Source organism: Convolutriloba macropyga, chromosome 11 (genome assembly GCF_964194025.1).
Source record: "Convolutriloba macropyga chromosome 11, txConMacr16.3, whole genome shotgun sequence".
Lineage (NCBI taxonomy): Eukaryota > Metazoa > Xenacoelomorpha > Acoela > Convolutidae > Convolutriloba > Convolutriloba macropyga.
In genome coordinates, this window is record NC_134478.1 from 34147117 (window position 1) to 34174981 (window position 27865).

A 27865-nucleotide genomic window follows, 5' to 3' on the forward strand; every position below is an offset into this window, starting at 1 on the left:
TAGCTAATTATATAATATTGCTTGTAAGAAGGCAATATTTAATAGCCACACAGCGATAGTTGGGGCTCTTATTGGCCTTCTCTTGGTTTTTTCGGCATCGCGATTTTGTTACGACCTTATGACGTCACAATAACATCAAATCTGGTTTCTGTTCATCCTTTCATGCAATTTCAACTGTCATTTTGCACTCTTAGTGGAGCGAGTTTTTGTTCATTCGGGTTGATTGAGTTTTTGGTCACAGGTACGTCACTCTGAAAATGACTTCAATCTGAAATTGACTTTTTAAAAATCATATGAGCTGTTATACGGTACTCCATGTTTTTTTTAAATTGTTTGTTGTATGATACTGTTTTATTTTACAGTTTTTCACGCCCAGCGGAGGAGTCCTATGTAATGAAGGCTGTTAATAATGTCGAAGACAATAAAGCAATTTTAGGTTTTTGGAAAATCAAAATCGAATACTTTTGTGAAAGGGTCTTTTATATTGTTCCAGCAATTCCAATTCAATTTGTGTCTTTTTGCTATATATATATATATATATATATATATATATATATATATATATATGAATTGTCCTTTGAATTGTACGCCCGGACTTCTGCTGCTATGTTTTTTTTCAATTCGCTTTACCTTTTGATCACGTTTTTCGTTTTACATAAGTCACGACTTTCACGTTTGACTTCTGACGTACCTCACTCACTGTCTCAACTGAATGGTTTTTAAATCCATTCACTCAATGAATTACGCAATATAGTGAATACAGATAGTGAATACATAAAGAGAAAAATCGAAAGAGAGGGGATACATACGCCAATAAAGCCCGGTCATGAATTCCTTGAGAATTAGGTTATCAAAGTTCAATCCCGATGTGCAGCAAGCGCGTCAACGGCGGTTTTTTTTCGGACAATCTGCCGGCTATTTTTGAGATTTTGATTTATGATAGGATATTTCATTGGGTTTCAAGTTTATAACTGTGCTTCATGGTCTATGAAGTTTTTGTTGTCTGTGTTTAAGGGTTTCTACTCATTGGTTTCCCAGTAACCCACATATGATGCCGTCGCTTTAAGCTTTTTTCTGGTCTGTCTCAGAAATTGGTCCGACTGATAACTTCTCAACTGCAATCGAATCGCAATAAATCCAATTTAAGAAGAAATTCAGCGTAATGATCCATCGATTAACATCTTAACAAATAAGAACGTGCAATTAATTTTAAAAGAACAAGACTTTCAAATTTAAACGCATGTGCTTCTCTATTTATATTCTGTTCTATTTCCGTTTTTTTAGCAGTATTGTTCTTCGAGTCTTTAACACTGTGTGAAACACATTATCGTGCCGTTTCATTTAAGATCTGTTTAAGAGCATTTAATACAAGTTCAGTGGTGCAATGTTTGTTTCTTTTAGCTTGATTTGAACGATCTCCCGGAGAACGAGCGAGCAGCTGCTCTGGCCAAGAATGGAGGTGACAAAGGTGGGCATAGTGTGACTTACAGATCCGGGGGAGGTGGAGGCGGAGGTGCAACGCAAACAACATCTGGCGTGGGCTCATATAGTGCGAATAGCTCTTCACACGTGGTAGGCGCTGCTCCCGCTGGAGACACCACTTCTGAGAAATCAAAGAAAAACAGAATCAAGACTCTAGAGAAGGTAACACTCGCGATCTCAGCTTGTACCTAACTTGGTCATTATGAAGCACGACAACTGATAGCTGATAGCTTGAAGTTGATATCGATTTTATAAACATGAACCCCGCGTAAAATTTTGTCATCAAAACTCACTGGGAATAGATATGGACCTGGTGTCTGTGTTCAGCAGTAAGCGCTGCAAGATGAAACTATGTTAATAATTAGTATCAAAATAATTAAACTGGTATAATTCTTGGCAGTGCTGAATCCTTGCTTCAAGGTCTTGGTAAATAATCATTCTTGTCCTAGTAGTCACTCTGGGGTTTTGCATGTTGAAATTTTTTGACGTCTGTTTTGCCTTGAAACTATTATTCTCAGTTGGCTCTGATAGTTTTAACGTAAAACAAAAATAGCCTATCAAAAATTGAAATTGCCAAAAGTGCTTTGATGTGTTTCAGCGAATGAAAGAAATTGGAGCTCTGAAGCGGAAACAAAAATCTGGTGAAAAACTGGAAGCGGAGGCGGTAAGTGTCATGTCATTTTATAGCAATGTTATTTTAACTTAATGGAGCATTCGTTTAATAATTTAACTCGTTTTTTGATAAGGGTCGATTTTCACATAATTTAGCTTGTAATTGTCCGATTGGTAGCCGTTTTGACCGTTTTCATCATATATTATGATCAAATATTAAGTCAAATTTTGTGCTATTTCTGTCATTTTGCTTTCTTAGAGGTTTCTAGTGAATTTTATTTTCTTTTTATTGCAATTTTTTGGTTGACTTTTTAAATCCCAAAGCTGTTGTTAAGAGGAGATCCTGTTTAATTGCTCTTGAACGAAGTTTATGGCAATTATTGTAAACGTGTGTGTCTTTTTTCATTCCAAATTTTGGCTTTTCGAGTGACTTTTACGCCCTGACTTTTTGCGTTTTGCGTGATTAATTGCTCTTAAACGAAGTTTGTAGCAATTATATTAGTCCTGTCGGTCTTTTTTTAAATCGATTTTTCGCTTGACGGATTTTTCGTCTGACGCTTTTGACATTTCGTCCTCAAAAACGGGATAAACAGGTAGCGCCCAGCGGGCATCAAGTGCTCTTAGAGCCTTTCAGCTCTGTTTCAGCTCAAACTGTTTTGGAGACTTATACTTATACTTATGGTGTAAAGGGTGGTTCTTAGAGGTTGAAGACACCCCCACTGTTGACCCCCCCCCCCACTATTGCCCCCCACCACACCCCTCTCTCCCCATCAGCCCCCGGTGTCCCCCCTCGTGGCCAGCTACTGACGAACAACCGCTTGCTAAAAACGCAAATTTTCAAGCTTTTTGAAAATGTTTGACCTTTTTTGATTTTTATCAGCCCTAGGTGTCAAGAAATCTCGAGAGCGATTGCTAGCTGATATTAGTATTAGCTTAGTACTCTTGAGTTTAGAAGCCGAAGTAAGTATAGGTTTAGAATCTATCTGAAACTGCACGCTGAATTAGAACAATTTTTGAACTTTAGGAAAATATTTTAATTTCTGTCTCTTCTTATTAATAGCCGCCCTCATCTTCTCAGCCGGCTATTATTGCGCTCGTATTTTTTTTTACTTCGTCAAACTTTTTTTCGCTTTACGATTTTGCCGCTTTTTCGATATTTTGCGTGAAATCTTTTTGACTTCTCTAGGCTAGTTTCTCTCTTCTCTCATTCTGCTAAAAGTGAATTTGAACATCAGTTGCTAAGCAAAGCAATTCAAAATGAACAGAGTCGGTATAAAAAATTGAAGTCAGAAATAGAAACGGGATAAACCCATAAAGCCCAATTTTAGATGCCCGCTAATTGAACGTCGTTCCTATAAGTCTTAGTTACCACCTCTAATGCTTATTGGTGTTGATAGTAGCCCCTGTAGCCTCCCTCTAAGAAACAGAAGTTTGTTCAACTACGAAATGCCATCAAAATAAATCGGACTTAAAAAATATTTTTGTACAAAAATCTTTATATATTTTGTACAAAAATCAATATATTCTATTCGTTCAATCCCAATCATGCTTATTGGAATCAACGGCGGCTATTTTGCGGCAATCTTTTCTTTTTCTGTTTCAATCCCGATATGCGTCTAGCGCGTCAACGGCGGCTATTTTCCGGCAATCTGCCGGCTATGTTTGGAGATTTTTTCGTACAAATGGCTTTAGCTCGGTCACCTTACTCGACTTAATCTAAATTGAGAATTTAAACTCTAATTGCAATTCAACAGAGGTGAAAGGCCTTAGTGTTTTCAATTTGACGTGCAATTAGGGATGACGTTTGGGAACAGGAATATCATCTGCTTGAATAGCACTTTTTCTGTTTGTCTTTCATCTTGATGGTATTTTCAACTCGAGATTTGATAGCCTTTCTTACGGCTATGGTCTGTTAATCTGCTATCAATTTATTGAGTCTTCCGGTTTTGGTTTTTTCGTGTGTATTAGGTTATCGAAGTTCATCAAAACGGATGACAACTGCTTTTACTGTTGAACTTTATAGCCGTCAGTTTTTCAGCTGATTTTATAAGTTTTTTTTTCTAAAACTGCGCAACAGTTTAGAACCTTTTCGAGACTTTGAAAGAACGGCTATGATTTCGTATCTCCTTTGGCAGCTGTACTCAGCTACACAAACAGCTATTAGGTGCTCTCCTTTTTACGTGAAGCTTTTTACTATCGACGGCTTTTTACGTGAGGCTATTTGACTTGTTTCCATAGTTTCTTCATTGCTCTCGCAATTCGAGGCAATTAGTGTAAACGTGTCTTTTTTATGCAAAATTTTTGCTTTTCACGTTTTTGTTTCCAGAACATCTTTCGCTCTTTGACTTCTTAAGTGACTTTTTCACGCTTCACTTTCTTTTTTGAGTGATCTCAGTTGCTCACTCCGAATGAAAGTTTTTTTCTAATGTAAAAGCGATTGTGAGCTGTTCAGGATTATCTTATTGTAACCGTTGTATCTTATTGGGTAAGATGTTAGACTACTATCCTGGATGTCGCTGATTCGAACGTCTTATGGAGGCGGAGTTTTTGCAGCCGTAAAAATTCTTTAAAGCTAAACCCCTAAATTAAATTTCCCCGGCTGTCGTTAGTGTCAATTTTGATTTTGGCAGGTTTCAAGTGCTTTCTAGTGATTGAAGAGGCGAGCTCTATTGAGGGCGTAGTCAACCTTTTGGTTGATTTTCAACGTTTTTAAAAAATTTTGTCTGCCATTTTGTTATGCTGTCATTGTATTCTCAATAAGGGCGGATTTCTTCGTTGAAGCATGAATAATTATCCTGATTTGATTTTGACAATATTCTGGTTGGAATATTATTCTTGATTTTTTAAATCCAGGGTGCATTCGGTATTTTTATTACTTATTGAATTAGTGACATAAAGAGAATTTGCATGTTTTTTTTTCTTCAGTTGATAGTAGGGTGTGGTTAATGACTTCAATTTAGTGAATTCTTATTTTGACTTAAGCGCTTGTTAATAACGGCCCTCATCTTCTCAGCAAGCTGTTATCGCGCTCCTATTTTAAATTTATTACTTTGTCGAATAAAAATTTGTTTCGCTTTATCTCATTTTGCCGCTTTTTCGACATTGTGCGAGAAATTTCTCTAGGCTAGTTTCATTGTTCGCTCATTCTGCCTAAAGTTCTTTTAAACAGCAGTTATTCAGCAAAGTAATCTAGAATGAACAGAATCAGTATAAAAACACGGAATCAAAAATGAAAATGGGATAAACCCATAAAGCCTAATTTTGGATTTCCGCTACATGAAGTTTGTTCTTATAAGTCTCAATTAATATCTCTAATGCTTATTGGCATTGATACTAGCCCCTGTATCATCTTATTGAGTAACAGGAGTATGTCTAACTTTTACCTTCTTCGCTTTACCTTATAGTCCTTTTTTCGTTTTACATGAATCACGATTTTTAGGCTTGTTTACTGACTTACTTCACTCACTGTTTCAACTGAATGGTTTTCAAGTTCTTTTACGTATTGAAGTAGGTAATTTAGTGAATACATTCAAAGTCAAAAGAGCAAAATTAAAGGAAACGGGATAAACATATAAAGCCCGGTCATTAAATCACAATGCATGAGGTTATCAAAATTCATGAAAGCGATGCTATCTGGCTTAAGTATTGTGCTTAATAGCCTTCAGTTTAGAAGCTGATAAGTGTAATTTAAAAATCTAACCGAATATGCAGAACTTACTTACCAAATAAGAACGCCATGACTTTTAAAGAAAAATTCTGTCAATTTTCCTCTCCAATGTTTTTCCTGTTTCAATCCTAATATGCGTCAAGCGGGTCGACGGCGGCTCTTTTCCGATAATTTGCGGGCAATGGTTTTCTGTTCTTTCAATCTCAAGGGGGGTTATGAGAATCAATGGCGGCTGTTTTCAGGCAAGCTGCTGGGTATGCTTTTCTCTTTTGAACGCTTTTTTTGTCGATATCTGCCCGGTTTCTCATTTTTTGCACTTTTTCGTTTTTTCCCGTCTATTTTGGTGTATCACAATGGTAACCGTTATACGATACGTTTTTGTTGTTGAGCACTTTGGCGATACTAGTTTTCTAAATTAAGGGAAATTTCAGTTATAATTCTGGTCATTGATTTGGGCACAACATGCTGATAGATAGGTCTGTTTTGTATGATGTTTGTTGGATTTTAATAGCTGAGATAGCTATTGCGTCTATTGCAAGCTGAGACATCACCGTTGTTTTCGTATTTATCGCTTGGATTATAAGGAATTGGATGGTATTGGTGGTGCGCTGTTTTTTAAGATCAGTTCACAAATTTTTGACCTTTTGTTGTCAATGAGAATACAAATTAGAGTAGTGATTATGATTACGCTGGAATAATAAAGGGAAGAAAAAGTAAAGTTTCAGGCTTAAAATTGTTTCACAAGAAACTATAAGCGGTTTATTTAATTTGTGAATTTTGGGCGTTTTGGAGTTGTTGTCATTTTTAGGCTCATTAAAGACTGATCTCATTGGCTCTATAATAAGATGTGAAGAAGCTATTTAATAATTTTTACTGATATCTAAAGGTATTCTCTACTTTGCCGTTAATTTTATTTTTAAAAGGTGATTTAGTTTCTTAATATTATACTTATCTTAGCTGACTTATTATCCTTAATCAGGTGTGTCCATGGTTCTTGTTGCGACATAGTTAATTTAAGTTAAATTTGTTTTTTGGTTTTCTTACGTAACAGTTTTACTGACTATTAAGGTATTTTTAAGGAAAGATTGCGGTCTTTTGTTTCAATTCTGCAAGCTTAGTGTTTTTGATGTTGCCTTGCTGTTGAGTCTCAGTAATAAAAGGCGCCATAAGATTTTTTAAAAAAACAACAAGACACGCCCTTCTTCGTGATTTATGTTATTTATTTTCACCTTAGGACATGTTTTTAAAAAATGGCATTTTTTAATGCTTGTTAATCTAATTAGTTTTTAATCTCTATCTCACTATTGGCATATCTTGTTGTTTCTTTTACACGTAACAAGGTTTAATTTTTTTATTGGTTCTCGTTTTCAGTTAGTGTTTCTTCTTAGAAACTTTTTGTTTTCAAAAAAAAAAATAATTTCAGTTTTATTGCTGCCTTCATATGTTGTTAGTTTCGTTACGTTATCCCTTGGTTGATTCCGGATGTTGTTATCTACTTTCTAATAAGCAGTTGTTTGTTGATTAGAAATTAATAAGGTTTTTTAATGATGTTTATGCCGCTTCTAAAAATGTGAGGTGAGTTCTTTTTTTCGTTCTTTTATTGGTATATGCTTTGTTGACTATTGAAAGTTTAGCTGACACGCTGGTTTAGTAACTTTAGTTCTTTGAACTGTCATTGAGGAATTATCCTGCTATGTTTTTTCTTTGGTATTTAGGGATTACAGGTCTTCGAAGCTATCGTATCTATTTTCTGGCAATCTGCCAGCTGTTTTAGTACTTGCCCTTATGTGTTTTGTTCCAGTTTTCATTCCGCACGTTTTTCGCTTCACACTTGTCACGATTTTGTCGCCTGACTTCTGATCTACCTCACCTTCTCTGTTTCAACTGACTGGTGGTTAGATGTCAGTCAAACAAATATTGTCATTATAGTAAAAATAGTGAAGGTCAAAAGAACAGAATAAAAAGAAAAGGGGGAAAGCCTGGTGGTTGTCATAGTGCATTAGGTTATCACAGTTCATTTGAAAGAATGCTAGTTATTTGTTTCAAGTTTATTAGCTTTCAGTTTAGAAGCTAAATTCTGTTCTGTTATCTAACTGAAACTGCTCATTAAGTTAAAATACTTCTGGACACTTAAAAAAAAGTTATTTTGTATTTTTTTCTCTTTCAATAATAATGGAGGTCAAGGGGCTCAACGGTGGCTACTTTTTGGCAATCTGGCATCTAAGATCAACAATGTATTCATGCTAAGTATTAGGAATATAACGGGTTCCCATTTTGATGACCGGAAGTGTGACGTCGTAAAATTTAGGTGAACAAAATCAACAGAGAGGAAGAGGTGAGGAGTGAGATGAACAAATTGAAACAGGAATTAGGAATGCCTACTGCCAGCACAGGCACTCCCACGCCCACTCAATAGACTCAGTACACAGTTTTTGTCATAACCATGGCAACAGATCAACATAATCTGCTCTGCATCTAGATATTTTGCCAGCAATTCTCAGAGAAAGTTGCTTACTACTATCAACAGTAAGAGCATCCAAAAATTAGTCCTGCTTAACATGAAGTCCGAGAAATTTTATAAGTGGCCGAAGTTGCGTTTTGAGAGCATCAGTTGGACGAACGAGAAGCTCGTGGCTACTGTCTGTGTTAATTGCCACTCCCTCCATTGTTGCAATATTTGCAAATTTAGTATCTACGTTAAATTTATCTAACTGCCTTTGCTTTTTAGCGTTATCTTGTGCAACTGAACTAGTTGACCAAATAAATGCGAAGTTGTTTCATCAAAAGACTATCTGATACAATCCGTTAAAACTCAGTTGCGCAAAAGATAAAATAAATTTCGTCCTTGATTTTGATCTATATATCATCTGATGAAAATGGCAAAATTTCATTGGTTTAAAATATTAGGGCCGAATACCAATACTTGATGCATTGTTTTACATACGACGTCTTTGTGCGAACAAACGTTTAATAATGGGTCCATCATCAACTGATGTCATTATGTGTGTGCAGGCGGAATATAAAATATTAACTGGTCAGCTGTGTATTTGTTGTTTTTCCTCCACTCTGACTGTCATTATTTTAGCAGCGCCTCGTGATCAAGTGATTTGAGACATAAATTAAAAATTCATACTGCATCTTGTTTTCAGAGAATTCTAAATAGAAGTCTGCTTAGTCGAGCTAGAATGCTAATAATAAAGAATGCATTTTCTTAAGAATGCATTTTAATAAAGATAATGCATTTTCTTGCAAGATATTATAACATTAGCGCTCATTTTGCAAGATGCGAAAAGAGTTGATCTCATTCTTTAATAAGCCGTAATCCTACAAATTGGTTTAAATAGCCGTTGGGTACCGAAATAAAACAGGAACGGGCTGATGCCTTTAAGTAGGAGTCTTGAGAAACAACGGACATCAAGTTTTCATTTGTCCATGGTTTTTGTGATGTTTGGCGTATCACTGACAGCCATCTCATCTCGCTCATTAGCTGCATGCATAGTGATTGCCATGCCTGGTAGTGTCGGTGGATGGTGTAACGTCTACTCCAGTCGACTCCGAATGGGCACCTTGCGAAGAGAGACATCGTCTTGAAAGGTTTTCTTCCCAAAATCTTGCAAGATAGTCATTTATCTTCAAATAATTGAAGCATGCTCGAGAAGGATGCACTAGGGACCAGAATGCACTTGTGGGATCATTTTTTTCATTTTTGTCAAAAAATTTAGAACCACTAAAAAAGTTATTGAAGAGACCATAAATGTTGTTTTGTTAACAATGTTTTTGTTGCAATTTGTATGGATCAACAGAACAGTATGGGTTTTACTTAATTTGTTTTTTTTTGTAATAAAATATATAGCTAATGTAATTGTTCCAAAAATTTTCTGAAAACTTATGCATCTATATATTGGAAAATTTTTTGGCAGAATAAAACACTGAATAAAAGCTGAGCTCGACCAGAACGCAATTGCAAGAATCTTTTAAGGTAGCTCTTGTCTTGCTAGATAACCATCATCAGTAAAGATCTTTTAAGGTAAGAGAAGCTTACTTGTTGTTAATTGCTCTCAAGCAAAGTTTGTAGCACTTATATTAGTCGTGTGGTCTTATGTATGAGATTTTTTTGCTCGACCAATTTTTTCTGATCTTGTTAAGTTTTTGTCCTGAAAAACGAGCAGGTACCGACCGAAGGGCAATAAGTGGCTGAAAAGCTTTCTTAGAGCTTTACGCTTTACTAGTCTCCTAGTATGCGTATCAGTCAAATGAAGTTATTAACGATAATTTTGCATCTTGTTTGCAGAGAGTACTTGTAGAAAATATTTTACAAATAATATTTTGCATGATGAGCAAATAGTTTTTTAATTACTCTCAAGCAAAACTTACAATTATTTTTGTTGGTATTCATTAAGCAGTTTTTCGTACTACCGAATTTTCGCTTGTCGTCCGACTTTTCGCTTGTCGTCTGACTTTTCGCTTGTCGTCTGACTATGTGACTGTTTGTCCAAAAAAGCGGGATAAACAGTTGAAGCCGGAGTGCATTAGGTGGCTATGCAGTTTTCTTAGAGCTTCACTTGTCACTAATTGTACAAATGAGCGAAGCCGCTGGAAAGACACAAAAACATGTGAGGGGCAGTGTTTGACTCCCTAAGCCCCTAGCTCCTGACAAAAACAACCACTGGACATCCGTTTGAGAGCAGTTCGTCGTACGTTAGGTGGTGATTTTCTCACTCGTAAATATGCCGTAATATTACAAACTAGCTAAATTAGCTAATGAATTTCGATATAACTTAAACGGGCCTAGTGGAGCTCCCTCATTTTGAAAGAAGTTTTAAAATCGGATAATATACAACCATTTGAATAAAACGTAAAAAATGCAAAAGCGCTAGTTGTCACATGAAACATTAAAGGGCTTAAAAGAACTCAATTGTAAGACTAATTAGCATATTGGACTATAACACTCCCCCTATTGGACTATAAAAAGTACATTTAAGAGCTTGTAAAGTTATTTAACAGCCGCCGTCAGCCTCTCAACGGCTATTTTTTAAGCGCTCTCCTTTTTTTTAATTGGCTTTACCTTTTGATCACTTTTTTTGGTTTTACAAATCACCGATTTTCACGCTTGACTTCTGGCATACTTCACTCATTGCTTCATTTGAATGGATTTAAATTCTTTCAATGCATTGAATTACGCTATGTGAATACGGTCAAAGTCAAAAGAGCAGAATCTAAAGAAACGGGATAAACATATGAAACCCGTTTAAGTCATAATACATTAGGTTATCGAAGTTCATTAAAGCGATTTCTAGCTGGCATTAGTTTTATGCTTAATAGTTTTCCGTTTAAAAGCTGAATTAAGCTTAATTTTGGAATCGAAGCGAATATGCTGAATTACACACCAAAAAATTGACACAAAAATTCTGTCAATTTCCATCTTTATTTTCTTTTTGTTTCATTCCCAATTTGCGTCAAGCGGGTCAACAGAGGCTATTTTGATAGCAGTTCGTTGGACTTTAGGCGGTCATTTTCTCACTCGACAATATGCCGTAATATTACAAAGTAGCTAAATTAGCTAATGAATTTCGATATAAAACTTAAACGGGTCTAGTGGAGCTCCCTCATTTTGAAAAAAGTTTTAAAAGGGATAATATACAACTATTTGAATAAGATGTAAAAATATTTGCAAAAGCGCTAGTTTTTGTCACTTGAAATATTAAAGAGCTTAAAAGAACTTAATTGTAAGACTAATTAACATATAGGACTATAACAATCCCCCAAAAGTAAATTTAAGATCTTGTAAAGTTAATTAACAGCCGCCGTCAGCCTCGCAATGGCTATTATTTAAGCGCTCTCCTTTTTTTATAAATGGCTTTACTTTTCGATCACTTTTTTGTTTAACATAATTCACCGATTTTCACGCTTGACTTCTGGCGTACTTCACACATTGTTTCATTTGAATGGATTTAAATTCTTTCACGCATTCAATTACGCTATGTGAATACGGTCAAAGTCAAAAGAGCAGAATCAAAAGAAACGGGATAAACATATGAAACCCGGTCTTTAAGTCATAATACATTAGGTTATCGAAGTTCATTAAAGCGATTTCTAGCTGGCATTAGTTTTATGCTTAATAGTTTTCCGTTTAAAAGCTGAATTAAGCTTAATTTTGGAATCGAAGCGAATATGCAGAATTACACACCAAAAAATTGGCACAAAAATTCTGTCAATTTCCATCTTTTTTTTCTTTTTGTTTCATTCCCAATTTGCGTCAAGCGGGTCAACAGAGGCTATTTTGATAGCAGTTCGTTGGACTTTAGGCGGTCATTTTCTCACTCGACAATATGCCGTAATATTACAAAGTAGCTAAATTAGCTAATGAATTTCGATATAAAACTTAAACGGGTCTAGTGGAGCTCCCTCATTTTGAAAGAAGTTTTAAAAGGGATAATATACAACTATTTGAATAAGATGTAAAAATATTTGCAAAAGCGCTAGTTTTTGTCACTTGAAATATTAAAGAGCTGAAAAGAACTTAATTGTAAGACTAATTAACATATAGGACTATAACAATCCCCCAAAAGTACATTTAAGAGCTTGTAAAGTTAATTAACAGCCGCCGTCAGCCTCTCAATGGCTAATATTTAAGCGCTCTGCTTTTTTTGTAAATGGCTTTACTTTTCGATCACTTTTTTGTTTAACATAATTCACCGATTTTCACGCTTGACTTCCGGCGTACTTCACTCATTGCTTCATTTGAATGGATTTAAATTCTTTCAACGCATTGAATTACGCTATGTGAATACGGTCAAAGTCAAAAGAGCAGAATCAAAAGAAACGGGATAAACATATGAAACCCGGTCTTTAAGTCATAATACATTAGGTTATCGAAGTTCATTAAAGCGATTTCTAGCTGGCATTAGTTTTATGCTTAATAGTTTTCCGTTTAAAAGCTGAATTAAGCTTAATTTTGGAATCGAAGCGAATATGCTGAATTACACACCAAAAAATTGACACAAAAATTCTGTCAATTTCCATTTTTATTTTCTTTTTGTTTCATTCCCAATTTGCGTCAAGCGGGTCAACAGAGGCTATTTTGATAGCAGTTCGTTGGACTTTAGGCGGTCATTTTCTCACTCGACAATATGCCGTAATATTACAAAGTAGCTAAATTAGCTAATGAATTTCGATATAAAACTTAAACGGGTCTAGTGGAGCTCCCTCATTTTGAAAGAAGTTTTAAAAGGGATAATATACAACTATTTGAATAAGATGTAAAAATATTTGCAAAACCGCTAGTTTTTGTCACTTGAAATATTCAAGAGCTTAAAAGAACTTAATTGTAAGACTAATTAACATATAGGACTATAACAATCCCCCAAAAGTAAATTTAAGATCTTGTAAAGTTAATTAACAGCCGCCGTCAGCCTCTCAATGGCTATTATTTTAGCGCTCTCCTTTTTTTTATAAATGGCTTTACTTTTCGATCACTTTTTTGTTTAACATAATTCACCGATTTTCACGCTTGACTTCTGGCGTACTTCACACACTGTTTCATTTGAATGGATTTAAATTCTTTCACGCATTCAATTACGCTATGTGAATACGGTCAAAGTCAAAAGAGCAGAATCAAAAGAAACGGGATAAACATATGAAACCCGGTCTTTAAGTCATAATACATTAGGTTATCGAAGTTCATTAAAGCGATTTCTAGCTTTTATGCTTAATAGTTTTCCGTTTAAAAGCTGAATTAAGCTTAATTTTGGAATCGAAGCGAATATGCAGAATTACACACCAAAAAATTGACACAAAAATTCTGTCAATTTCCATCTTTATTTTCTTTTTGTTTCATTCCCAATTTGCGTCAAGCGGGTCAACAGAGGCTATTTTGAGAGCAGTTCGTTGGACTTTAGGCGGTGATTTTCTCACTCGTCAATATGCCGTAATATTACAAACTAGCTAAATTAGCTAATGAATTTCGATATAAAACTTAAACGGATCTAGAGGAGCTCCCTCGTTTTGAAAGAGAAGTTTTAAAATGGGATAATATACAACTATTTGAGTAAGACGTAAAAATATTTGCAGAAGCGCTAGTTTTTGTCACATGAAATATTAAAGGGCTTGAAAGAACTTAATTGTAAGACTAATTATCATATAGGACTATAACAATCCCCCAAAAGTAAATTTAAGATCTTGTAAAGTTAATTAACAGCCGCCGTCAGCCTCTCAATGGCTAATATTTAAGCGCTCTCCTTTTTGTATAAATGGCTTTACTTTTCGATCACTTTTTTGTTTAACATAATTCACCGATTTTCACGCTTGACTTCCGGCGTACTTCACACATTGTTTCATTTGATTGGATTTAAATTCTTTCACGCATTCAATTACGCTATGTGAATACGGTCAAAGTCAAAAGAGCAGAATCAAAAGAAACGGGATAAACATATGAAACCCGGTCATTAAGTCATAATACATTGGGTTATCGAAGTTCATTAAAGCGAATTCTAGCTGGCATTAGTTTTGTTAATAGTTTTCAGTTTAAAAGCTGAATTAAGCTTAATTTCGGAATCGAAGCGAATATGCAGAATTACACACCAAAAAATTGACACAAAAATTCTGTCATTTTCCATCTTCTGTTTTCTGTTTTGTTTCAATCCCAATTTGCGTCAAGCGGGTCAACAGAGGCTATTTTGAGAGCATTTCGTTGGACTTTAGGCGGTCATTTTCTCACTCGACAATATGCCGTAATATTACAAAGTAGCTAAATTAGCTAATGAATTTCGATATAAAACTTAAACGGGTCTAGTGGAGCTCCCTCATTTTGAAAAAAGTTTAAAAGGGATAATATACAACTATTTGAATAAGATGTAAAAATATTTGAAAGCGCTAGTTTTTGTTTAATGAAACATTAAAGGACTTCAAAGAACTTTATTGTAAGACTATTTAATAGATAGGACTATAACAATCCCCCAAAAGTAAATTTAAGAGCTTGTCAAGTTAATTAACAGCCGCCGTCAGCTTCTCAACGGCTATTATTTAAGCAGTCTCCTTTTTTATAAATGGCTTTACTTTTCGATCACTTTTTTGTTTAACATAATTCACCGATTTTCACGCTTGACTTCTGGCGTACTTCACACACTGTTTCATTTGAATGGATTTAAATTCTTTCACGCATTCAATTACGCTATGTGAATACGGTCAAAGTCAAAAGAGCAGAATCAAAAGAAACGGGATAAACATATGAAACCCGGTCTTTAAGTCATAATACATTAGGTTATCGAAGTTCATTAAAGCGATTTCTAGCTTTTATGCTTAATAGTTTTCCGTTTAAAAGCTGAATTAAGCTTAATTTTGGAATCGAAGCGAATATGCAGAATTACACACCAAAAAATTGACACAAAAATTCTGTCAATTTCCATCTTTATTTTCTTTTTGTTTCATTCCCAATTTGCGTCAAGCGGGTCAACAGAGGCTATTTTGAGAGCAGTTCGTTGGACTTTAGGCGGTGATTTTCTCACTCGTCAATATGCCGTAATATTACAAACTAGCTAAATTAGCTAATGAATTTCGATATAAAACTTAAACGGATCTAGAGGAGCTCCCTCGTTTTGAAAGAGAAGTTTTAAAATGGGATAATATACAACTATTTGAGTAAGACGTAAAAATATTTGCAGAAGCGCTAGTTTTTGTCACATGAAATATTAAAGGGCTTGAAAGAACTTAATTGTAAGACTAATTATCATATAGGACTATAACAATCCCCCAAAAGTAAATTTAAGATCTTGTAAAGTTAATTAACAGCCGCCGTCAGCCTCTCAATGGCTAATATTTAAGCGCTCTCCTTTTTGTATAAATGGCTTTACTTTTCGATCACTTTTTTGTTTAACATAATTCACCGATTTTCACGCTTGACTTCCGGCGTACTTCACACATTGTTTCATTTGATTGGATTTAAATTCTTTCACGCATTCAATTACGCTATGTGAATACGGTCAAAGTCAAAAGAGCAGAATCAAAAGAAACGGGATAAACATATGAAACCCGGTCATTAAGTCATAATACATTGGGTTATCGAAGTTCATTAAAGCGAATTCTAGCTGGCATTAGTTTTGTTAATAGTTTTCAGTTTAAAAGCTGAATTAAGCTTAATTTCGGAATCGAAGCGAATATGCAGAATTACACACCAAAAAATTGACACAAAAATTCTGTCATTTTCCATCTTCTGTTTTCTGTTTTGTTTCAATCCCAATTTGCGTCAAGCGGGTCAACAGAGGCTATTTTGAGAGCATTTCGTTGGACTTTAGGCGGTCATTTTCTCACTCGACAATATGCCGTAATATTACAAAGTAGCTAAATTAGCTAATGAATTTCGATATAAAACTTAAACGGGTCTAGTGGAGCTCCCTCATTTTGAAAAAAGTTTAAAAGGGATAATATACAACTATTTGAATAAGATGTAAAAATATTTGAAAGCGCTAGTTTTTGTTTAATGAAACATTAAAGGACTTCAAAGAACTTTATTGTAAGACTATTTAATAGATAGGACTATAACAATCCCCCAAAAGTAAATTTAAGAGCTTGTCAAGTTAATTAACAGCCGCCGTCAGCCTCTCAACGGCTATTATTTAAGCAGTCTCCTTTTTTATAAATGGCTTTACTTTTCGATCACTTTTTTGTTTAACATAATTCACCGATTTTCACGCTTGACTTCTGGCGTACTTCACACATTGTTTCATTTGAATGGATTTAAATTCTTTCACGCATTCAATTACGCTATGTGAATAAGGTCAAAGTCAAAAGAGCAGAATCAAAAGAAACGGGATAAACATATGAAACCCGGTCTTTAAGTCATAATACATTAGGTTATCGAAGTTCATTAAAGCAATTTCTAGCTTTTATGCTTAATAGTTTTCCGTTTAAAAGCTGAATTAAGCTTAATTTTGGAATCGAAGCGAATATGCAGAATTACACCAAAAAATTGACACAAAAATTCTGTCAATTTCCATCTTCTGTTTTCTTTTTTGTTTCAATCCCAATTTGCGTCAAGCGGGTCAACAGAGGCTATTTTGAGAGCAGTTCGTTGGACTTTAGGCGGTCATTTTCTCACTCGACAATATGCCGTAATATTACAAAGTAGCTAAATTAGCTAATGAATTTCGATATAAAACTTAAACGGGTCTAGTGGAGCTCCCTCATTTTGAAAAAAGTTTAAAAGGGATAATATACAACTATTTGAATAAGATGTAAAAATATTTGAAAGCGCTAGTTTTTGTTTAATGAAACATTAAAGGACTTCAAAGAACTTTATTGTAAGACTATTTAATAGATAGGACTATAACAATCCCCCAAAAGTAAATTTAAGAGCTTGTCAAGTTAATTAACAGCCGCCGTCAGCCTCTCAACGGCTATTATTTAAGCAGTCTCCTTTTTTATAAATGGCTTTACTTTTCGATCACTTTTTTGTTTAACATAATTCACCGATTTTCACGCTTGACTTCTGGCGTACTTCACACATTGTTTCATTTGAATGTATTTAAATTCTTTCACGCATTCAATTACGCTATGTGAATACGGTCAAAGTCAAAAGAGCAGAATCAAAAGAAACGGGATAAACATATGAAACCCGGTCATTAAGTCATAATACATTGGGTTATCGAAGTTCATTAAAGCGAATTCTAGCTGGCATTAGTTTTGTTAATAGTTTTCAGTTTAAAAGCTGAATTAAGCTTAATTTCGGAATCGAAGCGAATATGCAGAATTACACACCAAAAAATTGACACAAAAATTCTGTCATTTTCCATCTTCTGTTTTCTTTTTTGTTTCAATCCCAATTTGCGTCAAGCGGGTCAACAGAGGCTATTTTGAGAGCAGTTCGTTGGACTTTAGGCGGTCATTTTCTCACTCGACAATATGCCGTAATATTACAAAGTAGCTAAATTAGCTAATGAATTTCGATATAAAACTTAAACGGGTCTAGTGGAGCTCCCTCATTTTGAAAAAAGTTTAAAAGGGATAATATACAACTATTTGAATAAGATGTAAAAATATTTGAAAGCGCTAGTTTTTGTTTAATGAAACATTAAAGGACTTCAAAGAACTTTATTGTAAGACTATTTAATAGATAGGACTATAACAATCCCCCAAAAGTAAATTTAAGAGCTTGTCAAGTTAATTAACAGCCGCCGTCAGCCTCTCAACGGCTATTATTTAAGCAGTCTCCTTTTTTATAAATGGCTTTACTTTTCGATCACTTTTTTGTTTAACATAATTCACCGATTTTCACGCTTGACTTCTGGCGTACTTCACACATTGTTTCATTTGAATGGATTTAAATTCTTTCACGCATTCAATTACGCTATGTGAATACGGTCAAAGTCAAAAGAGCAGAATCAAAAGAAACGGGATAAACATATGAAACCCGGTCTTTAAGTCATAATACATTAGGTTATCGAAGTTCATTAAAGCGATTTCTAGCTTTTATGCTTAATAGTTTTCCGTTTAAAAGCTGAATTAAGCTTAATTTTGGAATCGAAGCGAATATGCAGAATTACACCAAAAAATTGACACAAAAATTCTGTCAATTTCCATCTTTATTTTCTTTTTGTTTCATTCGCAATTTGCGTCAAGCGGGTCAACAGAGGCTATTTTGATAGCAGTTCGTTGGTCTTTAGGCGGTCATTTTCTCACTCGACAATATGCCGTAATATTGCAAAGTAGCTAAATTAGCTAATGAGTTTCGATATAAAACTTAAACGGGTCTAGTGGAGCTCCCTCATTTTGAAAAGTTTAAAAGGGATAATATACAACTATTTGAATAAGATGTAAAAATATTTGCAAAAGCGCTAGTTTTTGTCACTTGAAATATTAAAGAGCTTAAAAGAACTTAATTGTAAGACTAATTAACATATAGGACTATAACAATCCCCCAAAAGTAAATTTAAGATCTTGTAAAGTTAATTAACAGCCGCCGTCAGCCTCTCAATGGATATTATTTAAGCGCTCTCCTTTTTTTTTATAAATGGCTTTACTTTTTGATTTTTTTTGTTTAACATAATTCACCGATTTTCACGCTTGACTTCTGGCGTACTTCACACATTGTTTCATTTGAATGGATTTAAATTCTTTCACGCATTCAATTACGCTATGTGAATATGGTCAAAGTCAAAAGAGCAGAATCAAAAGAAACGGGATAAACATATGAAACCCGGTCTTTAAGTCATAATACATTAGGTTATCGAATTTCATTAAAGCGATTTCTAGCTTTTATGCTTAATAGTTTTCCGTTTAAAAGCTGAATTAAGCTTAATTTTGGAATCGAAGCGAATATGCAGAATTACACACCAAAAAATTGACACAAAAATTCTGTCAATTTCCATCTTTATTTTCTTTTTGTTTCATTCCCAATTTGCGTCAAGCGGGTCAACAGGCTATTTTGAGAGCAGTTCGTTGGACTTTAGGCGGTGATTTTCTCACTCGTCAATATGCCGTAATATTACAAACTAGCTAAATTAGCTGATGAATTTCGATATAAAACTTAAACGGATCTAGAGGAGCTCCCTCATTTTGAAAGAGAAGTTTTAAAATGGGATAATATACAACTATTTGAGTAAGATGTAAAAATATTTGCAAAAGCGCTAGTTTTTGTCACTTGAAATTTTAAAGGGCTTGAAAGAACTTAATTGTAAGACTAATTAACATATAGGACTATAACAATCCCCCCAAAAGTAAATTTAAGATCTTGTAAAGTTAATTAACAGCCGCCGTCAGCCTCTCATTGGCTATTATTTAAGCGCTCTCCTTTTTTTTATAAATGGCTTTACTTTTCGATTTTTTTTTGTTTAACATAATTCACCGATTTTCATGCTTGACTTCTGGCGTACTTCACACATTGTTTCATTTGAATGGATTTAAATTCTTTCACGCATTCAATTACGCTATGTGAATATGGTCAAAGTCAAAAGAGCAGAATCAAAAGAAACGGGATAAACATATGAAACCCGGTCTTTAAGTCATAATACATTAGGTTATCGAATTTCATTAAAGCGATTTCTAGCTTTTATGCTTAATAGTTTTCCGTTTAAAAGCTGAATTAAGCTTAATTTTGGAATCGAAGCGAATATGCAGAATTACACACCAAAAAATTGACACAAAAATTCTGTCAATTTCCATCTTTATTTTCTTTTTGTTTCATTCCCAATTTGCGTCAAGCGGGTCAACAGGCTATTTTGAGAGCAGTTCGTTGGACTTTAGGCGGTGATTTTCTCACTCGTCAATATGCCGTAATATTACAAACTAGCTAAATTAGCTGATGAATTTCGATATAAAACTTAAACGGATCTAGAGGAGCTCCCTCATTTTGAAAGAGAAGTTTTAAAATGGGATAATATACAACTATTTGAGTAAGATGTAAAAATATTTGCAAAAGCGCTAGTTTTTGTCACTTGAAATTTTAAAGGGCTTGAAAGAACTTAATTGTAAGACTAATTAACATATAGGACTATAACAATCCCCCCAAAAGTAAATTTAAGATCTTGTAAAGTTAATTAACAGCCGCCGTCAGCCTCTCATTGGCTATTATTTAAGCGCTCTCCTTTTTTTTATAAATGGCTTTACTTTTCGATTTTTTTTTGTTTAACATAATTCACCGATTTTCACGCTTGACTTCTGGCGTACTTCACACATTGTTTCATTTGAATGGATTTAAATTCTTTCACGCATTCAATTACGCTATGTGAATATGGTCAAAGTCAAAAGAGCAGAATCAAAAGAAACGGGATAAACATATGAAACCCGGTCTTTAAGTCATAATACATTAGGTTATCGAATTTCATTAAAGCGATTTCTAGCTTTTATGCTTAATAGTTTTCCGTTTAAAAGCTGAATTAAGCTTAATTTTGGAATCGAAGCGAATATGCAGAATTACACACCAAAAAATTGACACAAAAATTCTGTCAATTTCCATCTTTATTTTCTTTTTGTTTCATTCCCAATTTGCGTCAAGCGGGTCAACAGGCTATTTTGAGAGCAGTTCGTTGGACTTTAGGCGGTGATTTTCTCACTCGTCAATATGCCGTAATATTACAAACTAGCTAAATTAGCTGATGAATTTCGATATAAAACTTAAACGGATCTAGAGGAGCTCCCTCATTTTGAAAGAGAAGTTTTAAAATGGGATAATATACAACTATTTGAGTAAGATGTAAAAATATTTGCAAAAGCGCTAGTTTTTGTCACTTGAAATTTTAAAGGGCTTGAAAGAACTTAATTGTAAGACTAATTAACATATAGGACTATAACAATCCCCCAAAAGTAAATTTAAGATCTTGTAAAGTTAATTAACAGCCGCCGTCAGCCTCTCAATGGCTAATATTTAAGCGCTCTCCTTTTTTATAAATGGCTTTACTTTTCGATCACTTTTTTGTTTAACATAATTCACCGATTTTCACGCTTGACTTCCGGCGTACTTCACACATTGTTTCATTTGAATGGATTTAAATTCTTTCACGCATTCAATTACGCTATGTGAATACGGTCAAAGTCAAAAGAGCAGAATCAAAAGAAACGGGATAAACATATGAAACCCGGTCATTAAGTCATAATACAATGGGTTATCGAAGTTCATTAAAGCGAATTCTAGCTGGCCTTAGTTTTATTAATAGTTTTCAGTTTAAAAGCTGAATTAAGCTTAATTTTGGAATCGAAGCGAATATGCAGAATTACACACCAAAAAATTGACACAAAAATTCTGTCATTTTCCATCTTCTGTTTTCTTTTTTGTTTCAATCCCAATTTGCGTCAAGCGGGTCAACAGAGGCTATTTTGAGAGCAGTTCGTTGGACTTTAGTTGGTCATTTTCTCACTTGACAGTATGCCGTTATATTACAAAGTAGCTAAATTAGCTAATGAATTTCGATATAAAACTTAAACGGGTCTAGTGGAGCTCCCTCATTTTGAAAGAAGTTCTAAAATGGATAATATACAACTATTTGAATAAGACGTAAAATTATTTGAAAGCGCTAGTTTTTGTTTAATGAAACATTAAAGGGCTTCAAAGAACTTTATTGTAAGACTATTTAATAGATAGGACTATAACAATCCCCCAAAAGTAAATTTAAGAGCTTGTCAAGTTAATTAACAGCCGCCGTCAGCCTCTCAACGGCTATTATTTAAGCAGTCTCCTTTTTTATAATTTGCTTTACCTTTGGATCACTTTTTTGTTTTACATAATTCACCAATTTTCACGCTTGACTTCTGGCATACTTCACTCACTGTTTCATTTGAATGGATTTTAAATTTTTTCACGCATTGAATTACGCAATGAAGTGAATACGGTCAAAGTCAAAAGAGCGGAATCAAAAGAAACGGGATAAGCATATGAAGCACGGTCATTAAGTTATAATACATTAGGTTATCAAAGTTCATAAAAGCGATCGCCAGCTGGCATTAGTGTTATGCTTAATAGTTTCCAGTTTAAAAGCTGGATTACGCTTAATTCTGGAATCGAATCGAATATGCAGAATTACACACCGAAAATTTGACACAAAAATTCTGTCAATTTCCATCTTTATTTTCTTTTTGTTTCATTCCCAATTTGCGTCAAGCGGGTCAACAGAGGCTATTTTGAGAGCAGTTCGTTGGACTTTAGGCGGTGATTTTCTCACTCGTCAATATGCCGTAATATTACAAACTAGCTAAATTAGCTAATGAATTTCGATATAAAACTTAAACGGATCTAGAGGAGCTCCCTCATTTTGAAAGAGTTTTAAAATGGGATAATATACAACTATTTGAGTAAGACGTAAAAATATTTGCAAAAGCGCTAGTTTTTGTCACTTGAAATTTTAAAGGGCTTGAAAGAACTTAATTGTAAGACTAATCAACATATAGGACTATAACAATCCCCCAAAAGTAAATTTAAGATCTTGTAAAGTTAGTTAACAGCCGCCGTCAGCCTCTCAATGGCTAATATTTAAGCGCTCTCTTTTTTTATAAATGGCTTTACTTTTCGATCACTTTTTTGTTTAACATAATTCACCGATTTTCAGGCTTGACTTCCGTTGTACTTCACACATTGTTTCATTTGAATGGATTTAAATTCTTTCACGCATTCAATTACGCTATGTGAATACGGTCAAAGTCAAAAGAGCAGAATCAAAAGAAACGGGATAAACATATGAAACCCGGTCATTAAGTCATAATACATTGGATTATCGAAGTTCATTAAAGCGAATTCTAGCTGGCCTTAGTTTTATTAATAGTTTTCAGTTTAAAAGCTGAATTAAGCTTAATTTTGGAATCGAAGCGAATATGCTGAATTACACACCAAAAAATTGACACAAAAATTCTGTCAATTTCCATCTTTATTTTCTTTTTGTTTCATTCCCAATTTGCGTCAAGCGGGTCAACAGAGGCTATTTTGAGAGCAGTTCGTTGGACTTTAGGCGGTGATTTTCTCACTCGTCAATATGCCGTAATATTACAAACTAGCTAAATTAGCTAATGAATTTCGATATAAAACTTAAACGGGTCTAGTGGAGCTCCCTCATTTTGAAAGAAGTTTTAAAAGGGATAATATACAACTATTTGAATAAGATGTAAAAATATTTGCAAAAGCGCTAGTTTTTGTCACTTGAAATATTAAAGAGCTTAAAAGAATTTAATTGTAAGACTAATTAACATATAGGACTATAACAATCCCCCAAAAGTAAACTTAAGAGCTTGTCAAGTTATTTAACAGCCGCCGTCAGCCTCTCAACAGCTATTATTTAAGCAGTCTCCTTTTTTATAATTGGCTTTACCTTTGGATCACTTTTTTGTTTTACATAATTCACCAATTTTCACGCTTGACTTCTGGCATACTTCACTCACTGTTTCATTTGAATGGATTTTAAATTTTTTCACGCATTGAATTACGCAATGAAGTGAATACGGTCAAAGTCAAAAGAGCAGGATCAAAAGAAACGGTATAAGCATATGAAGCACGGTCATTAAGTCATAATACATTAGGTTATCAAAGTTCATAAAAGCGATCGCCAGCTGGCATTAGTGTTATGCTTAATAGTTTCCAGTTTAAAAGCTGAATTACGCTTAATTCTGGAATCGAATCGAATATGCAGAATTACACACCGAAAATTTGACACAAAAATTCTGTCATTTTCCATCTTTATTTTCTTTTTGTTTCATTCCCAATTTGCGTCAAGCGGGTCAACAGAGGCTATTTTGAGAGCAGTTCGTTGGACTTTAGGCGGTGATTTTCTCACTCGTCAATATGCCGTAATATTACAAACTAGCTAAATTAGCTAATGAATTTCGATATAAAACTTAAACGGATCTAGAGGAGCTCCCTCATTTTGAAAGAGTTTTAAAATGGGATAATATACAACTATTTGAGTAAGACGTAAAAATATTTGCAAAAGCGCTAGTTTTTGTCACTTGAAATTTTAAAGGGCTTGAAAGAACTTAATTGTAAGACTAATCAACATATAGGACTATAACAATCCCCCAAAAGTAAATTTAAGATCTTGTAAAGTTAGTTAACAGCCGCCGTCAGCCTCTCAATGGCTAATATTTAAGCGCTCTCCTTTTTTTATAAATGGCTTTACTTTTCGATCACTTTTTTGTTTAACATAATTCACCGATTTTCAGGCTTGACTTCCGGCGTACTTCACACATTGTTTCATTTGAATGGATTTAAATTCTTTCACGCATTCAATTACGCTATGTGAATACGGTCAAAGTCAAAAGAGCAGAATCAAAAGAAACGGGATAAACATATGAAACCCGGTCATTAAGTCATAATACATTGGATTATCGAAGTTCATTAAAGCGAATTCTAGCTGGCCTTAGTTTTATTAATAGTTTTCAGTTTAAAAGCTGAATTAAGCTTAATTTTGGAATCGAAGCGAATATGCTGAATTACACACCAAAAATTGACACAAAAATTCTGTCAATTTCCATCTTTATTTTCTTTTTGTTTCATTCCCAATTTGCGTCAAGCGGGTCAACAAAGGCTATTTTGAGAGCAGTTCGTTGGACTTTAGGCGGTGATTTTCTCACTCGTCAATATGCCGTAATATTACAAACTAGCTAAATTAGCTAATGAATTTCGATATAAAACTTAAACGGGTCTAGTGGAGCTCCCTCATTTTGAAAGAAGTTTTAAAAGGGATAATATACAACTATTTGAATAAGATGTAAAAATATTTGCAAAAGCGCTAGTTTTTGTCACTTGAAATATTAAAGAGCTTAAAAGAACTTAATTGTAAGACTAATTAACATATAGGACTATAACAATCCCCCAAAAGTAAACTTAAGAGCTTGTCAAGTTAATTAACAGCCGCCGTCAGCCTATCAACAGCTATTATTTAAGCAGTCTCCTTTTTTATAATTGGCTTTACCTTTGGATCACTTTTTTGTTTTACATAATTCACCAGTTTTCACGCTTGACTTCTGGCATACTTCACTCACTGTTTCATTTGAATGGATTTTAAATTTTTTCACGCATTGAATTACGCAATGAAGTGAATACGGTCAAAGTCAAAAGAGCAGAATCAAAAGAAACGGGATAAGCATATGAAGCACGGTCATTAAGTCATAATACATTAGGTTATCAAAGTTCATAAAAGCGATCGCCAGCTGGCATTAGTATTATGCTTATTAGTTTCCAGTTTAAAAGCTGAATTACGCTTAATTCTGGAATCGAATCGAATATGCAGAATTACACACCGAAAATTTGACACAAAAATTCTTTCAATTTCCATCTATTTTCTTTTTGTTTCAATCCCAGTTTGCGTCAAGTGGGTCAACAGATGCTATATTGGGGTAATCTACCGGCTTTGTTTAAAAGTTTTGTTTCATGCGGTTTTTTATTTTAATTTTTCGAAGGTCTTCATTATAGCCGCCGTCAGCCTCCACGGTTATTATTTAGGCGCTCTCCTTTTTTACAATTCAAAGATTTTGAATTTTATTGGGGTGCTGTCTTTTTTAAGATCTCTTCAAGAATCTGAATTAAGTGTAATTTTAGAATCGAACCATATATGCAGAATTTGCACACCAAATAAAATGATTTGACACTTTGAAAAATTCTGTCAATTTCTTTTTTGTTGCAATCATGATACGCGTCAGGCGGGTCAACGGCGGCTATTTTCCGGAAATTTGCCGGCTATGTTGTAAATTGTGACTTGAATCTTCTCTCATTTATGCTTCTTTTTTGGCTTGCTGGAAATGGCGGCCGAGTTTTGAATTCACCCTATGATCGAGTATGTCCATCGTGGCCGAACTCTCCATATAAAATTCCTTGTGTAACTTTGGCAGGAATTTTGGAGAATCAGAATATTTTTTCAAGACACAATCATGCTGCGAATAGCCGAAAAATTCTTTTTTGACTAGACCAAGAAGACTGTTAACTAAGTGCTTTTGAGATATTTCTGCTTGATTAACAACATTTTACCACAAGGATATCATTGTGTTTCAAAATCTGTTTGCTAGAGGATTCCATGATTAACATTTGGTTGCACTTAGGCGGTAAAAATACGCCTTGCATATAATGATATCGCAGGAATGGTCTTCCTCGTTGTACTCAAGATTATTTCTTTTGATCGGAATTATTATGTTCCATGGTCAAAATTGGCGTTGAAAATAGCGATTTTTTGAGAGTCAAATTCCCCTGGAGTCGTACTTTTGCGTACTTTGTACAAATAGCTCGTGTCAATTTCATATGGACAATGACATGGTAATGTTGCTGTACCAATGATGTATTTCAGAAGGGATTGTGTAATTTTTGTCCCTCTGTCAGTTTTGCGGCTATAGACTTAATAGAGCTGTAGAGAGTGAAAATGGACAGGATGTTGGACAAACTACGCCTGGTGGATGCGTACCCGAAGACATTAGAAGACTTCAGGATCAAGACTATCTCAGGTGGTCTGTTGACTACAGTGAGCTGTGTGCTCATGCTGTTTCTTTTTGGATTAGAATTGCACTATTACTTCAGAGTAGACCTGATGCCAGAGCTCACTGTTGATGTGAACAAAGATGCCAAACTAGAAATCAGGTACCGAACTAGGCGACCGTAGTTTGAAGCACTTGACGAAATACCCCAAAATGAAGTTTTATGCAATACCTCCGGACGAAATGGTGCTAATGATGTCTCAAAAATATGATTCAAGAGTTTTTAAAAGCTGTAGTGCGCTAGCTGGGGCTATTATTGGACTTATCTTGGTTTTTACTACTCGAAGAGGAGTATTGGTTTTCTTGAGATTTTTTGCCGGAGGTACTATTTGTTCAGTCGGTGTTTCGATCTAAAAGCGAAAGTGAGTAAAATCGCCGAGAGAAAGTGAGTAAAAATAATTCGACTATGAAATGTTTTTGAGAGAAGGGTGCATATAGTTAACCAGTTTAAGCCATTTTTTTGACAATGTGGCTCAAATTTTTGCTTTTTGTTTGGTTCTGGTAGAAATATATTTTGAGTGACGCTACATCAAAACATTAACTCTGGAATTGATAATGATTGCTTTCAATCGAACTTTGTAGCAATTAAATCACCCCTGTGGTCGTTTTTAAGCGATTTTTTGCTTGACAGATTTTTCTTTTGTAACTTTTCGTCCTCAAAACCGTAAAATTCTTATCCTCAAACAAGAGCCTTTCGGCTTAGTAGACTCTAAGTGTGAGTGTGCGATTCAACAAAGCTGTTTTGGAGACAAGAATTCATGTTGTAAAATGTGGTTGTTAGAGGATGAACCCCCTCCTGTTTGTCTGGAGAAACGGGGTAAAATGGTAAAGCTTGGGGCCATCAAGTCTGCGCATCGCTTGAAGCCTTAGCTCTAAGTATGCGAGTCACTGAAACTGTCCAAGAAGACATAATTTCCTAGTGTGAATGGAGGTAATGTTTTACCCAAACTCCCTGAACAATCAGGTAGCACTGTTAACTGCTGTTTATAATTGCTCTCAAACGAAGTTTGTTGCAATTATATTAGTCCTGTGGTCTTTTTTTATTCGATTGAGTTTTTGCTTGACTGTTTTTAAGTTTGACTCTTGCCTTTTCGTCCTAAAAAACGGTTTGAACAGGTAAAGCCCGGATGGCAATCAGTGGCTGAGCACCTCTCTTAGAGCCTTACGCCTTAC

At 34.6% G+C, this 27865-nt stretch overlaps 3 protein-coding genes across 3 annotated transcripts in view; all 3 read left to right on the forward strand.

Moving 5' to 3' along the window:
- The window catches only part of LOC142349899 (eukaryotic translation initiation factor 2A-like), an 87044-nt gene extending 78146 nt beyond the window's left edge, over window positions 1–8898 (forward strand). Inside the window, exons 8-10 of the mRNA XM_075401745.1 lie at window positions 1402–1644; window positions 2081–2146; window positions 8070–8898. Of these exons, the coding sequence (XP_075257860.1) occupies window positions 1402–1644; window positions 2081–2146; window positions 8070–8177 (417 nt within the window). The 3' untranslated portion in view covers window positions 8178–8898. The remainder of the gene's footprint in view (window positions 1–1401; window positions 1645–2080; window positions 2147–8069) is intronic.
- Window positions 1–27865, forward strand: part of LOC142349901 (endoplasmic reticulum-Golgi intermediate compartment protein 3-like) — a 448624-nt gene that overhangs the window by 385563 nt on the left and 35196 nt on the right. Inside the window, exon 2 of the mRNA XM_075401747.1 lies at window positions 26507–26795. Within this exon, the coding sequence (XP_075257862.1) occupies window positions 26581–26795 (215 nt within the window). The 5' untranslated portion in view covers window positions 26507–26580. The remainder of the gene's footprint in view (window positions 1–26506; window positions 26796–27865) is intronic.
- Window positions 1–27865, forward strand: part of LOC142349903 (uncharacterized) — a 471688-nt gene that overhangs the window by 385555 nt on the left and 58268 nt on the right. The window lies entirely within an intron of this gene.